Here is a 13,965-nt window from a genome sequence, read left to right as displayed (position 1 = left end):
GCTCAGCCACGTTGAATTTAGGTAGTTCCAGGCCCCAGAGGGTGGGAGGTCGTCAGGACGAGGCTGACAGCTGGAGTCAAAGAACCAATGTGGGGCACGAGGCTGAGGAGCTGAAGCTGTGTTGTCCAAGAGAAGAACGTGATTGGTCAGCGCCCTCGCAAGCCACTCCTGAAGATCCGGAGACTACCAGAGGTTGGGGAAGCGGAACGGCCAAATTCATTGGCCTTGCAATTTTCATGCAGCGATTCGTTCTTCAAGCCTGGCGCCAGGCTACTCATCTCCGCTGTGACACGGGAGTTGACCAGCGAAACCATTGGCTGCGGCCAGAACAGCTGAGGGACGACGAGTCATCAAACGACCGACCTACAATCCTAGTTTTTTCGCGACTCCTATATGGAGTTGGACAAAAAGATTGATTGCTTTCAGCTCCTCCTAGCCCGGTATGACTGTGCTTCCATCGGAGAAAGAAGCTTCCTTAATTACCACAATTGCCGCCCTGTCTCTCAGATGGGCAGCTCGCACCATGCGGGCGGTCGGTAGTTCAGCCATGGCGCTCGGTTTGCGGCATTCCGTGCGTCGTCTACTGGTTCTTCTCCCGGTCAGCCGCCCCCCCTTTCACAGCTGCCGGGCCTCAGATCAGGTCTGTCTGTGATAGGGGACGGTTAGGCAATTAAACTATCTATTTTTGCAGCAGCGGCGCGACTGGGAAGTTTACCCCGTGAAAAAAATGCAGCTCTGGAAGCCAATGGTCAATAGGGGGATACCGAATGCCCCCCGAGTTGCACAGTCAATACAATCCAGGCTATTGATCGCGTGCCGCGCGCCATGTGGCTCTGAGGAAAGAAGGAGGACAGACAGTGGCGTTCCCTTGTTGTGCTGTGTTTCTCAGTTGTGGGCTGTTTCTGCATGCGGGTAATGGTTGCCCTTTTTCTTCTCTGCTGGTTGAAACCAATGGCCAAGTCGTCGAGACCGTACCATGTTTTGCTTTTTGTTTCTGCTTCTTGTGCTTGTGTGTTCTTTTCTTAGAATCAAACCCATTCTCCCTGTTTTGACTCAAGGCGTCTCTTGTCAGTCAAGACATCCCTTGTCTGCTCTCACTCATCCTTTTTCATGGTCGGCCCGTGGACGAGGTCGAGGTGAGACACTCTTCGGAACTGGGCTTGAGTCGTGCTCTGTCTCCGACTGAAGGAGAGATCCTGGTCGACGTTCCGACCGTTCGTCTGGTCCATTCCGGCCTTTACCACATACCGAGAACGGGCCTTGGCTAGATGGCGCAAATCGACTTCATCGCCGTCTGACAGCTCTTGGCCAAAATCCCTCACCATTCGCTCGGGATGTTTCGAGGACGGGCCACTCAGGAGGCTTCCAGACTACTGGGCAGTTCCAACTATCGCCATCAAGCATTACAGTGGCGTACCCGGAGCTGAAGCCTACTTGCGACTAGCAAGTCACAATAGGCGCGTTCCAGACGCCGCCGGGCTGGTGTAGTTTACACCTACCCAGCGCTACGGCTCAGCTGTGGCTGTTTAGGGGACGAGCCGTTTGTGGCAGAGAAGACCGTTGTATAGCGACCGGCTCGGGCGTCAACGTTTAATTGGCGAATTTCCTGAATTAACCTCCCATCCTGCTTGCGGAGAAGCATCACAGGACAGGTTTGAGGAATTGCACTTTCATGCCCCGAGATGACAGCATACAGGGTCTTGGCCATCCTATTCGCCCTTCCTTGTAAAGCGACCGAGACAGTGCTGGCGAATAATGGCCGCCCACTGGCTCGGGTGGCTTTTGCCCTGATCGACGAACACATGGGGGCGCGTCATTGTGCCGCATTCAACCAGGCAGGGCAAGCAAGGCAAGGCAGGTCGCGTCAGAGATGTCCTAATTGCAGCAGCAGATTTCGCAGATTAGATGCGGACGATGCTGCCGGTGTCATTGGTGGAGGAAGGGCGGTAAAGAAAGGAAAGGCTGAAGGCGTCTTTGTCGGCTTGCCACAGGTAAGCGGAAGGATCTAGGGTCCTCGTCAGGGGATGAGAGCGCCGCAGATGAGGTGCTCCATCTGATCCATGCCCTGCTTGGGGGGCGAAGGAGCACTGGCCATGAGGGGATTACTGACTTCGATATGGATGCTTGCTACTGTGTTCCATGCGAATTGCCTGTTGGCCGCGTCTTGACAGTGTGAAACTCGAATGTCGGTTATATTCTGCAAGGCGGTGCAGCTTGTCAGCGATTTCAGATAGAGTGTTTATGGGCCTGTCGGTCAGAAGTTCAAACATTCTAAGCCAACAAGAATGTTGGTCGTGTGCCCTCTGACCTTGAATACACCCTCTTGTCAAGTCAGGCTGAGCAGCCAACCCCATACAACTCTGCAGAGTCGCAGTGTCCAGATGGTGCCATAGTACCCCATGATCGCACTCCAAACTTTCCGATTTGCGTTTTGCTCCTCTTGGGCATTACCCCTTTACTATTCCAAGATTGCCCCCCCGCTGCCAAAGACCGGCCTTGTAGCCGTCACGGCGCCGCCTCGCCTATTCGAAATGGCACCCCGTCCAAGTCCAAGCGAAGCGGCGACTCTGGGCGGCCGGCTGCCCAGCCGGCTGGGGTCGGTGCTAAGAAGGGCAGTAAGCAGCCCTACGAGCCACAGCGGCTGGGCGAGGCCCTATTAGAGGCGTTTCTGGAGAAAGAAGGTGAAGGCCTCGGCCTGGCTGTCAAGTTTGTCTGCAGCCGCCGTGTGTGTGACGGGGCCTTTTTGTTTGCTCCAGGAGGGCGGGCACCCGGTGCGTTGTGCTGTCAATCGAGTTGACGTAGTACAACACGAATCTATACAACGTTGTACGAAGCAACAGACTTTGGGAGCTTGCCTTGCTGCCCGCTGATTCTCTCGGCGACTCCCACATACGGCAAGTGAGCAGGGAAGAGGTCGAGCCGGGTTTGCATGTAAGCTGCTGGCAGGCGATTGGCCTGGGGAGTTGCATCGCCCTGGACTTTTGGCTCGAGCGTTTCATGACCTGTCGGGATCTTCCATGGAAGCGTCCGTCAATGAAAGGACGACTCTCTTCCCTTCCCTTCGGTTCAATCAATCTGCGACTTTTGTTTCTTTGCCCCGGGCTCGCATTTTACGAGCGGCATATAGCATAAGCATATTCAACCATGCAACATTAAACACTGCGCTGCGAGGCCGAGGCCCAGACTCAAGGTCTAGACGGCAGCATCTCGATAGCGTCTCCAGCGGGTAAACGGCCTTCCTTCTCCCCCGAAAGAGCCTGAATCCTTAGAGAAGAAGGTCTGGACAGGCGCGCCATCCATGGGGCATGGATTCGGAGCAATCAGTTTGACGGAGACTGGATGGGATGGGATGCCAAGCGGGGGTCGCCGACTCTGCGCCCCCCGCGTGCGGCCAATCGCCAGACCCTCGCCCACTCAAGTTAAATTGCCCTCTGCTGCTAGACGGTGTTCGAAGAAGGGCTTGCAGGGGGGGTCCCATAATAGAGCCTGAGAGCACTCGGGCTCGTGGCCCGATCTCAGTCTGGGCCCGCTGCGAGACTGAGGTGCCCAGGTTCCTGCTCCTCCAAAACTCTGCGTGTGCTGCCCCTGGCCGACGAGGGGGGAACCTAACTGTGATCGGTCTGGCCCGAATTGCCCGGCAGATTGGATGGACGGCTGTCGACGAGGTTCGTTGGCGCGAGTAGTGAGAGCGAAAGCGACTTGCCGGTTGGTGACTCTGACTGGCGCAAGGGCATAGGGAGCAGCGCTCAGGGGGATGAGGACATGCACTAACACTGCTGCCAATTAGCTGCTGCCTGCCCTGGATGCGAGATTCAATGCCCTGCGCCGACTTTTGCTGCCCCCTGGGCTAGCTTCGTTAGCCGTTGAACACGCGCCTTCACCGACCAACCGTCCCGCAGGCTGTGTGTGGAGGAGGAAGAGAAGCGGTCGGGTACGTACCAAGCCCTGGTGAGAAGGTCGCAGGAGCTGCAAGCGCCGACGCAGGCACACACACACACAGCCAGGCACAGGCACAGGGAACAAGACCAGGGGCAGGACAGGGCAGCATCTGCGGCGTCCTGGTACCTGCTTTAGCGTCATCCTTGGCGTCAATGGTCTGTCGAGGGTTCGCCCAACCTGGAAATTGTCTCGGGGGTACGTACCGCACGCCTCGTGCCTCGTGCCTCAGGCCCCACGCCCTCACGACCGCTCACCCCCCTCGAGCCTCCTCCGGCATTTATCTCTAAAAACCCCCGGCTTCATTCTCAATTTTCCTTCTCTTCTCTCTCCCTCTCAACCATCCAGCACATACCAACCAGTCACTCTTTTCGGCTTTTAGCCTACCACATTCTTTTTACCAACACTCTCGGTTGCCTTGTGCTCCCTCCAACTCCCTTCCAACCCCAGTCTTTCCCTGTTTTTATATACAGTAATTTCTAAATCAACAAAACCGCCAAAATGCAGTTCACCATCTCTGCCGCCGCCTTCCTGGCTTTCGCTGCCAAGGCTTTCGCCCAGACCGCCGACTTCGACCCCATCTTCAAGCCCGAGGCTTGGCAGTCCGTTGCCGCCGGCCAGAGCTTCCAGATCACCTGGGACGCTCCCGCCAAGTACGCTGGCCAGCTCGTCACCATCTCCCTGATCGGTGGTGACTCCCAGAACACCCAGGTCCCCATCAAGGACATTGCCAGTGAGTAGCAACGCGCGCACCAATTAGAAAGCAAATAACTAACAACCAACCAGCTGGTGTCTCCAACGACGCTGAGGCTTACAACTGGGCTGTTGATGCTTCCCTCGGTGACAAGAACGTCTACGGTCTCGTCATCAAGCTGGAGAGCAACCCCGAGGTCTTCCAGTACTCCAACCCCTTCAAGATTGCTGGCTCCGACAAGCCCGCTTCCGAGAAGCCCACCAAGGCCGCCGAGCCCACCTACGAGGCCCCCGTCTACGGCGATGATGGCACCGCCACCCTCACCGCCCACTACGGCTCCAAGACTGTCTCCGTCTCCCAGGTCTACAACGCTCCCCACACCACCGTTGTCGCCGTCGAGAAGACCCTGACCGTCCCTTGCAACACCACCGAGCCTGCTACCACCTTCGTCCCTGTTGTCAAGACCGCCTCTGTCCCCTGCAACGGTACTGCCACTGCCACTGGCCCTGCTGCTCCTCCCGTCTACACCCACCCTTCCAACCCCCCTGCTCAGAGCAACCCCGTTCCTCCCGTCTACCCCTCCCAGCCTGCTGCTCCCCCTGCTGCTGGCACCCCCACCCCCGTTCCCGTCTCCGGTGCTGCCCGCTTCGGCGCTCCCGTCGCCGTTGTCGCCGGTCTCGTCATGGCCGCTTTCGCTCTGTAAGCGAAGCAAAACCGCGTACCAGTATCATATTTTGGTTTCTACGTGGTGTCATGACGGCATGACTGCATTTAGAGGGTTTCTTGTTACTTCTGGTATGGAGCAGTCTGGGTATCCGGCCTTTTTTGCGCACATACGTTGATTTGGTAATTCCCGAGCTTGGAAGGTATTCTGGATTGTTAATGTATTTGAGGAAAAAACTTTTTAAAACCCACTTGGGTTATTTGTCTTGATCAAGCCCTTTCTGATGTAGCTGCCGCGTGTTTCCTTGCTGCTACGTCTAATAGACATATGACCCAGCTTTGTGTGTTTACTTAGTGGTAATGTCATAATGAAATGTCACTGATGTTCTTGAACTTGATACGTCCATTATCTACAGGCTGTTGCTTGTTGCATGACTTAGTGAGTTGTCTTGAAGGATTTCCTCGAAACAGTAGGCCATAAGCACATTGTCCTTGCGGTTCCGTAACACTTGATCTATCTGAAGCAACCTCTAGCTGACATCTAATCTCATCTATTGTCAGGCTGACAATAACCAGTCCAACATCCTGCTCTCATCCAGCCTCTACCCAGCATTCCCTTGTCACGCAAGCGTACCGCTCATCTGTCAAAGAATCCTTTCCGAAGCCGCAATCTAGCAACGCCAACGCCCAGCGCCACGACTCAAGATGAGACCCCACGCTGGAATGGAATGCCCCAGCATTTGCGATGCCCGTTTCATCGTGCCCGGGAGTGGCGCCGCAGTGTGTGCGCATAGGCTTGCGGCCACCCTGCCGCGCACTGGAATGCTCCCGTTTCCCAGGATTTCCCGCCAACTGAAGGATGATCCAGAGTCGCAGCACCTCGTACCGAGAGATGGAAGAATTGAATAAGCGTCAAACTTTATGCCAGGATAGCCTGCCTGGTTGTGAAATTAGCAAGGGATATAGTTGTGCCTAGTATATAATATACCTCAGTTTGTTGGTTAGAGTTTGGATATTTTGATGAGGACTCTACGTTGTACGAGTTTCACACCAAGAATCGGCAAGGATCTTCACCTGTCACCACTTTTTTGCTTTGGAGCGTTTATCCCTTGTTCACCGGGCAAGCACTAAAGAAAACCGGGCTCCCTATGCCCTTGACTTGATGTCATGGGTGGTTGAGCAAGCTCCCAAGGGTGGTGGTCAAATTGTCTAATCCTGGGTGAAATGTCGAGAACAAAAGACACATACGATTGCGTACGCAAGAGGTCTCAGATTCGTCGTCGGGTTTCACAGCGTTCTTCTGCCCTTGAAATGAAAAGGGACAAACAAAAAAAAAAAAAAACCTAGAAATTCGCCGCGCTTTCTGCACGCCCTCCCTTGGGCGCGTGCCTGATCGGCAGGGGCACCTCATCTTGTCTCATTCTGCACGTCATTGTCTCGGCGACTGACAGCAAGACGCGATCGGCGGCTGTCACATCAATGAATGACGAGCTGTCAAGGAAAGCAAGTCGGGTGAGATCGTCGGTCGGTAGTTGCTTCTGCACGTGTGTCCCTAGGATCGAGGGAGTAATTATATTGAAATGACAAGGGGTGCGCAGCGAGATGGAAAGTTCCATGTTGAATAGCTTTCGACAGTAAAACACAAACATCGTCGTCGGATGCGACGGGATATCCTAGCCATAACCATAACCCATACTCCAGCTCTATCTGCCCATTTTTCTATCTTGGCGCATCTCGTGGCGCCTCATCCATTAAACACCCTAGAGACCCTAACAGGTACTGTGTCTATACCCACAACTCCACATCAGTGACCGCCCACCTGTCCCTTGGGCAGGGGAGGGATCCAGCACACCGCAAGGTTGAGCGCAATGTGAATGATGCCAATGACCCAGAAGCCCATCGCAAAGTCCTTGCCCTGGTTCATGAAGCGGAAGATGATGGCAAAGATGACGCCGCCGAGGTTACCGCCGCCGCCCGTGAGTCCGGACAGGATACCGTTGGCAAAGGGGTGGACGTGCGGCACAAGCGCAAAGTTGGCACCGTTGCCCGCCTCGTGAAAGACCGACATGAGCACGATGAGGCCGACAAAGGTGCCCACAGTGCCACCGTTGGACTCGGCCGGGTTCACTCGGCCGATGAGGATGAGCAGAGCGCCAGTCAACAGACCACAAACCGTGATCCATCCCTTCTTGAGCCAAAGGTTACGTCCAAACTTGTTGTACAGAATATCGGCAATCACACCACCGAGGGGTCGGTTGACAAAGTTGAGGAATCCAAAGATGGCAGCGTAGTTGCTCGCCTTGGTCTGGTCCAGGTGCGGGAAGTTCTTCTTCAGGTACGCGCTCAGCACAGCGTTGATGGCAAGCTCGCCGCCAAAGGAGCAAGCGTAGGTAGCAACGTGAAACAAGGTCTGGGGAGAGTAGAGAACAGGGAGCGCCTCCTTGAGGCTGGGCTTGACCACAATCTCACCCTGCGCAATCTCCATGGCCTCGTTGCGTGTAATCGAATGCTCGTGGTCACCAACCTTGACGCTCTTTTCGCAGCCAGGGCTGTTCTCCTCATCCGATCCTGAGCGATCCGGTGTACCCACTGGTGTAACATCACCAGAAGAAGAAACACCATGTGCTTCCATGTTCTTGCGGACCTGCTGGGCCTGGTCGTCCCAGTCTCCCATGGGGCTGTCGGGGCAGAGCAGGAGCATGCCCACACCGCAGACAATCAAGCAGATCAGAGGAACAATGAACGTCACTCTCCAGGCCTTGGAGGGGGTCAGGCCTTGGTGAGCAACCAAAGAGTCGAAGACAGCAGGCATGATGAAATAGGTGCTAGATTCCCAGTTAGTATTTCATGTTCTGCCATCGTTGTCTTGTGAAGGTATAGGGTTGGCTTACATTCCACCGCCAGCATTTCCCCATCCACCAGCCAAGGCATTCGCGGTGCCGACAACGTTCTTGTCAAAGAAACCGGTGCACCAAACTTGGCAAGGCACAAAGGTTGCGCCCAGAATACCGATAAAGAATCGAGAGATGTAGAGGCCGGTTGCGTTCTTGACAAGGGGTGCAAGGCCGATAGGGAAGCAACCAAGAAGGATCAGGTAAGCAAAAACTCGTCGTGGTCCAAACTGATCACATAGCGGTCCCGTAATGAATCGAAGGAAGAAAGTAGCCGATAGCGAGACGATGTTGGAGTTGGCGACTTGGGCAGGCGTAAGGTGGAGGTCCTTCTTGATAGTGACAGTCAATAGGGGAGGGAACGTGTACCTAGAGTCTTGTCAATACATCACAGTCAAGCAAGTCCCGTTCAAATAACTCACCATGCCCAGAAAGCGAGCATGAAACCCATCCAGGAGAAGAAGAAAACACGGCCATAGATGTCGACGGGGTTGAGTACTGGCACACTTCGAGCTTTCCGGCTGATGGGGTTGACCTCAGGGGCCTTCCACATATGGGTGATTTGAAAACCCATGATGAACGGGCTGGTCGTTGAACTCAAAGAGACCTCAAGATATGTCGTCGATTCTCGTGGAAGCGATCGAATAGTAAAAGGAGGGTCGAGAGTCTGTGGCGACTGTGTTGTTGGTTGCTGGTGTCGAGCCTGTTGATCCTGTTTAAGAAGGATGATGCCCAGCACATATATACAAGAACAATTCGGTCCTCTTCAAGAACCAAAATGTAGGGCAATCTAGAAAATTGCATCTCCGGATCTCCTATGAATGTCCTGCAAGTTTCAAGTCGATAATGCGCCTCTATCTGTGTTTGTGAAGTCTCACCGAGGGCACAGGTGAGAACAGACGTGATGCTCCGGAGCCCGGAGATGCTTGAACCAGATTCCTGCCCACGGTTCCGTGCTGATCCGATAACGACGGGAGTGACGACGGGGGTTAGAGCGGGCCGTCTTGGTGGGAGTGACAGAGCCTCCGGGGCTACAACAACTGTCCCCTGAGCCGGACAAGGGACTAGCCTCGGCAACGGCCACCTAGAGTCCGTGTACAGCTGATTCGGAGTAACGCCTATCGGGTTCTGAAGCTCGTGTAGTCTAGTTTTTCAACAGACTATCTGGTTCCCCTTATACGGCGAGCGAGCTGTCTTTTGAAACCCTGGTCCAGTAACGATAGGGGATCACTCCTCAGAATAGGGTCAACCCACATAATGAAGCTTCCCTGCAGATTATGATTATGCAACTTCCAGGTCCCGCGTCTCAAGAGGTGCAATTCCAAGGATTCGTTCCAGCGTGGGCATGGCAAAGATAAGGCCTGCACCACAAGCAGGCTATGAGATGGCCATATGCCGACGGTACTGGCCTGACCGACACCACTAGGTGCGGCTCAAGCTCCCCATCTATGATAAGCAGATCGTCCAGAGACAAATAATCATGCTACCATTGGCTCAGGGTCCTGACGTAACGGGTAACGGGCGACGAAAGACGATGATAAGAACAAGGCTGGCGCGATCCTGGGGGCGCTGCGACGGTGTCCGGCCGATGTATGGCTAGTGTCCAACAGTTGAGAGATAAGGTCGTAGTGGTGTTAAGAGGATGGTTTGTGAATCTCCGCGGAGCAAACTGTGGCGGGGTAGGGGCCATATATAGGTAGGAGGCGATAAAGGGCGACAAGGCGCTAGCCAATAGTCCTATCTCGTTGCGGCCGTTGAAAGGTGGTGTCGTCGTGTCAAACAGGGTGGGATCCCGGACAGGCGGGAGAGTTATCATCGATCCCCGGTAATCGGATCGTTGAATCTGGCCTTTGGCGGAAAGCTCAATGGTTAAGGAGAGTTCGTTGGCCAGCAATCGCTGCCCCTGGACGGGCGCAGAGGTCCCTGTTGCACCAAACCACGTGCCTAGCGCGTCTTGGAACTGTGAGAGAAAAAGGCTGAACCTCCCAGTGAGCAAGCCATCGAGAGAAGCACTCGCTTCTTCAATCCAGTCAATTCGGTTTCCCTGGCTGCGTGGAATGCTCAAAGACCTGACAAGACTTTTGTCTGGCGACTTAGCCAAACCCAAATATCCACCAACAGCATGCGACGACTCGGCAAAATGCTGCGATAGGCTGCCACGTTCAAACTTGAAACTGGTTCACGGTTGAGCGCCAAAAACCCAAATTCCCTTTCTGACCCCTTGGGAATTCTTGTCGGTTCTGGAAGCAATGGAGCGTCGATGAGGATGAGCCTGGCCCTATGTTTGTCGCAGGACGCTTGACGCATCGCTTAGGCCTCGTAATCTTCAGAGGAATGAGGCTCGAACAGTCCAAAATTTCGCTTGACTCGCGGCGAATCCGTGTTGCTCGTCTTATATAGCTCAGCGAGTTCAATGTCTTTCCAGTCTTCCTCGGCCGAGATTCTCGCTCAAGAAGCAAAGACATGATGCATGGTTGAAATTATCATGGAAACTTGAAGTACCTAAAGCATCACTGGCGGCGATGCCTCTCGGCGCTAAACCGGAGACGGTAAGAGGGGCAACTCGGGCTCTGAGTGGAGGGAAGGAGGGGTCTGAATTTTTTCTGCGATAATTCCTCGAAATGCCCCTCCATGATCGGACTCTCTCTCTTGGTGGGGTCCGAGAATTATTGTTTCTCTCTTCTTCAATTTTCCATCTTTGGAGTAACTGATCCAAGCCGTGTCCCCAAGGTATGAGGCTCTTTGCTGATCTCTTGGTCTCTTTCCCCTCATCACGTGCGTCGCACTGACGTAGGCTCCTCGTCAGAAGCGTAACAACCAGCTCTCAACGAGAACAGTGGGGTTCCTCAGTGTGACGCATCGTGAGTGAGAGGCGTCCTGTCCTCAAGATTCAGACTGACACTTATCTCTAGATATAATACCATTTCTGAGTCTCACTTAGTCGCAATGGCTGCTCCTGAAGTTCCCAAGACCTGCAAGGTCATCACCGCCGACACCATCGCCAAGGGACTCCTCACCGAGGTCAAGGAGACGCTGGCCAAGGTTCAAGGTTCCAACCCCGGCGAGCCTACGCTTGCTGCGTTCCTCGCCAATGGTGATCCCGCCGCCGTCAAGTACGCCGAGTGGTCTAAGAAGACGTGTGAAGAGAAGTGAGACTTTCCTGTGGACTGTCGCCTGTCTGTCGGGTGATGCCCCTGGGCTTGGCGCTGATGTATAGCATAGCGGCTTCAAGTTCGACCTCCGAACGGTTGACAAGGAGCTCCTCGAGGAGGAGATCATGAAGGCCAACGATGACGAGAGCGTCGACGGCATGATCGTCTACTACCCCATCTTCCCCCAGAACCCTACCCACGACAAGTACGTCCAGGAGACTGTCGAGCTCGGCAAGGACGTTGAGGGTCTTCGACACAAGCACATTCACAACATGTACCACAACATTCGCTTCCTGGATGCCCCCGAGAACCGCAAGAAGTCTATTCTGCCCTGCACTCCTCTTGCCGTTGTCAAGATCCTCGAGTACCTGCAGATCTACAACCCCATCCTGGCCTCGGGCAACCGACTTTTCGGAAAGACCATCACCGTCATTAACCGATCAGAGGTCAACGGCCGTCCTCTTGCCGCTCTTCTCGCCAACGACGGTGCTACCGTTTACTCTGTGGATGTCACTGGCGTCCAACTCTTCACCCGAGGACAGGGTATCAAGAAGGCCCGCCACCAGGTCGAGGACAAGGAGGGCTGGGGATTGAAGGACTGCCTTCCTCTGAGCGACGTCGTTATCGGCGGTGTCCCCGTCGAGTCTTTCAAGGTCCCTACCGAGCTCATCCGTGATGGTGCTGTTTGCATCAACTTCTCCTCGTACAGGAACTTTGACGGCCCTGCCATCAAGGAGAAGGCCTCGATCTATGTGCCCTCTGTCGGCAAGGTCACTATTGCTATTCTGTTGAGAAACTTGGTGGTAAGACATTGTAATCCCCCATAACCATCTTGATGCTGACCGGCTAGCGCCTCATTGCCAACCGACCGTCCAAGGATGAGTCGGACAAGAAGAACATCGAGGCCCGGGCTGAGGCCTTTGCTGACGACTAGATATCGTCCCTGGATGCTTGACATTCATGATTGGAGGGAGCTTTGAGAGATGATACCTGCGATTGCTTTGGGTTAGACCATGGAAAAGTAGAATGTTTTGGGACTTGAAACTTTGAGATAACAAAAACAAAGGAAAATGCTTTTATTGATTCAGGAGTCACATTAGATATGGGATAAATCAGAAAAGTTGGGAGAATGGTACGACATGAGACTTTGTTCAACACAATCAATGGGTTGAGATGCGGCCGCTGTGATGAAGCCCTGCCTCAGTATCATGTCCAGCCAGTGAGACAACCGAGCCCATGGTGGGAATCTTGCGATTAGCCATGAAGAAATTCTGAAAATACCAGTGAGACATGGCAAAATCGCCATTGGGTTTTAATTACTCGACTCATGAGCAATTCGCCATGACAGTTCATCTATGAGATCTCATGATCGCTGTTGGGTCCCATGCTCAAAACGTTATCGAGATAGCTTATCCCGACAATAGCCTGTGTTTGTATTACATTTCAAACTGATAAATGACAGTTGCGGCTTTGAAAAGCCAAGCCAACCCTCATTGACTCTCAGCGGTTCGTCAAACATAACAAGTTGTCTCATCTGGACTCCTCCAATATTCGCCGCCCATCATCATGACCCAGTCCGGCAGTCATTGGCCCCGCAGAGTTGCAGTTGAGGCTGCATCTGGAATACGGGGGATTGGACAATGGTGATGAGATTGAAAAGGTGAGAGCGTGCCACGTTGGCACATTTCGCCCTGCGCATCTCATCACTTGGTATCGGGAGCGAAATATTCACCTTGTCGCACTGGGCCTGTCGTGACGCTAAGAGCCCGAGTTGGCTCCTGAATGGTACATCTCAACCACAGCCATCTCAAGTCCATGAGAACTATCAACAACCATCAAAAAAGGGTAGATAGACACATGCCTCGAACCTCGGTGGTCCATTTTCGTCCAGTGTCGTCCCAGGAGAGCGGTGAGCCATTGGGAACGATGGGGAACCCCTTTCTCCCACGCGTCCTTGCGTCCTTGGTGCTTGGTCCATGATCCTTGTCCATGATGGAATGGAAATTAACTGGTGCAACATCTCCATGTGCTACCAGCCATCCATGGTACCGGAGCATACCCAATTGGAAAAAGGGCCAGCGGCTACTGTACCTACCTCTTTGGCGACGACGGATCATGGTTCTATTATCGGACTCGGTTCACATCTAGGGCGGCCATCCCTTTTTCTTGTGATGAGAGCAATGCAATGTGTGTCGCACGGAGCAGATCTCAGAGTAGCACCCATCGCGAGTCCTCATAAGTCTTCCGACGCGAAAATTCGTGCTTGATTTTTCACTGCGACCTCATTAATATTACTTCTGTTTCAATCCCACAGAGCAAAAGCCGCCAATCAAGGCCAAAGGGACGCGCTAACAAGAGCCAGGTGCCCATCCATCCGTCAGGTCTCGAAAGAAGCAGCGAAACAAAGCGGGCTCCCGTGTTTCCCGTTTCATATGGACTACGGGACCGGGCCTGCGATCCATTTCAATTCCACGCTGAAGGTCCCCTAATTAGAAGTTCCCCAACGTTCCATCCGTTAGTCCCTGGAGGGGGGGCTTGACGCCGCCGCAATCTGAGGCTTCATTCCATCCATTCCACGGCCGGCTTTCCCTCATCAGTTCCCGTTCCCGTTGCACCACCCCTGACCAGC

General features: G+C 54.0%; 3 protein-coding genes across 3 annotated transcripts; 2 read left to right on the top strand and 1 right to left on the bottom strand.

Moving 5' to 3' along the window:
* Positions 1 to 4,437: 4,437 nt before the first annotated feature.
* Positions 4,438 to 5,333, top strand: NCS54_00109500 (GPI-anchored domain-containing protein; the record flags this gene model as incomplete). Its single annotated transcript, XM_053146729.1, has 2 exons — positions 4,438 to 4,669; positions 4,723 to 5,333. 2 exons carry the CDS (start codon positions 4,438 to 4,440, stop codon positions 5,331 to 5,333), a joined length of 843 nt encoding a protein of 280 aa, XP_053002704.1.
* A 1,764-nt stretch (positions 5,334 to 7,097) lies between these two features.
* On the bottom strand, positions 7,098 to 8,758 carry NCS54_00109400 (Nitrate/nitrite transporter; the record flags this gene model as incomplete). Its single annotated transcript, XM_053146728.1, has 3 exons — positions 7,098 to 8,118; positions 8,185 to 8,553; positions 8,607 to 8,758. 3 exons carry the CDS (start codon positions 8,756 to 8,758, stop codon positions 7,098 to 7,100), a joined length of 1,542 nt encoding a protein of 513 aa, XP_053002703.1.
* A 2,372-nt stretch (positions 8,759 to 11,130) lies between these two features.
* Positions 11,131 to 12,270, top strand: NCS54_00109300 (Hypothetical protein; the record flags this gene model as incomplete). Its single annotated transcript, XM_053146727.1, has 3 exons — positions 11,131 to 11,333; positions 11,407 to 12,139; positions 12,187 to 12,270. 3 exons carry the CDS (start codon positions 11,131 to 11,133, stop codon positions 12,268 to 12,270), a joined length of 1,020 nt encoding a protein of 339 aa, XP_053002702.1.
* Positions 12,271 to 13,965: the final 1,695 nt, after the last annotated feature.

Source organism: Fusarium falciforme, chromosome 1 (assembly GCF_026873545.1).
Source record: "Fusarium falciforme chromosome 1, complete sequence".
Taxonomy (NCBI): Eukaryota; Fungi; Ascomycota; class Sordariomycetes; order Hypocreales; family Nectriaceae; genus Fusarium; species Fusarium falciforme.
The sequence above is the reverse complement of the archived record's forward strand: the minus strand, read 5'-3'. Positions and strand labels throughout refer to the sequence as shown.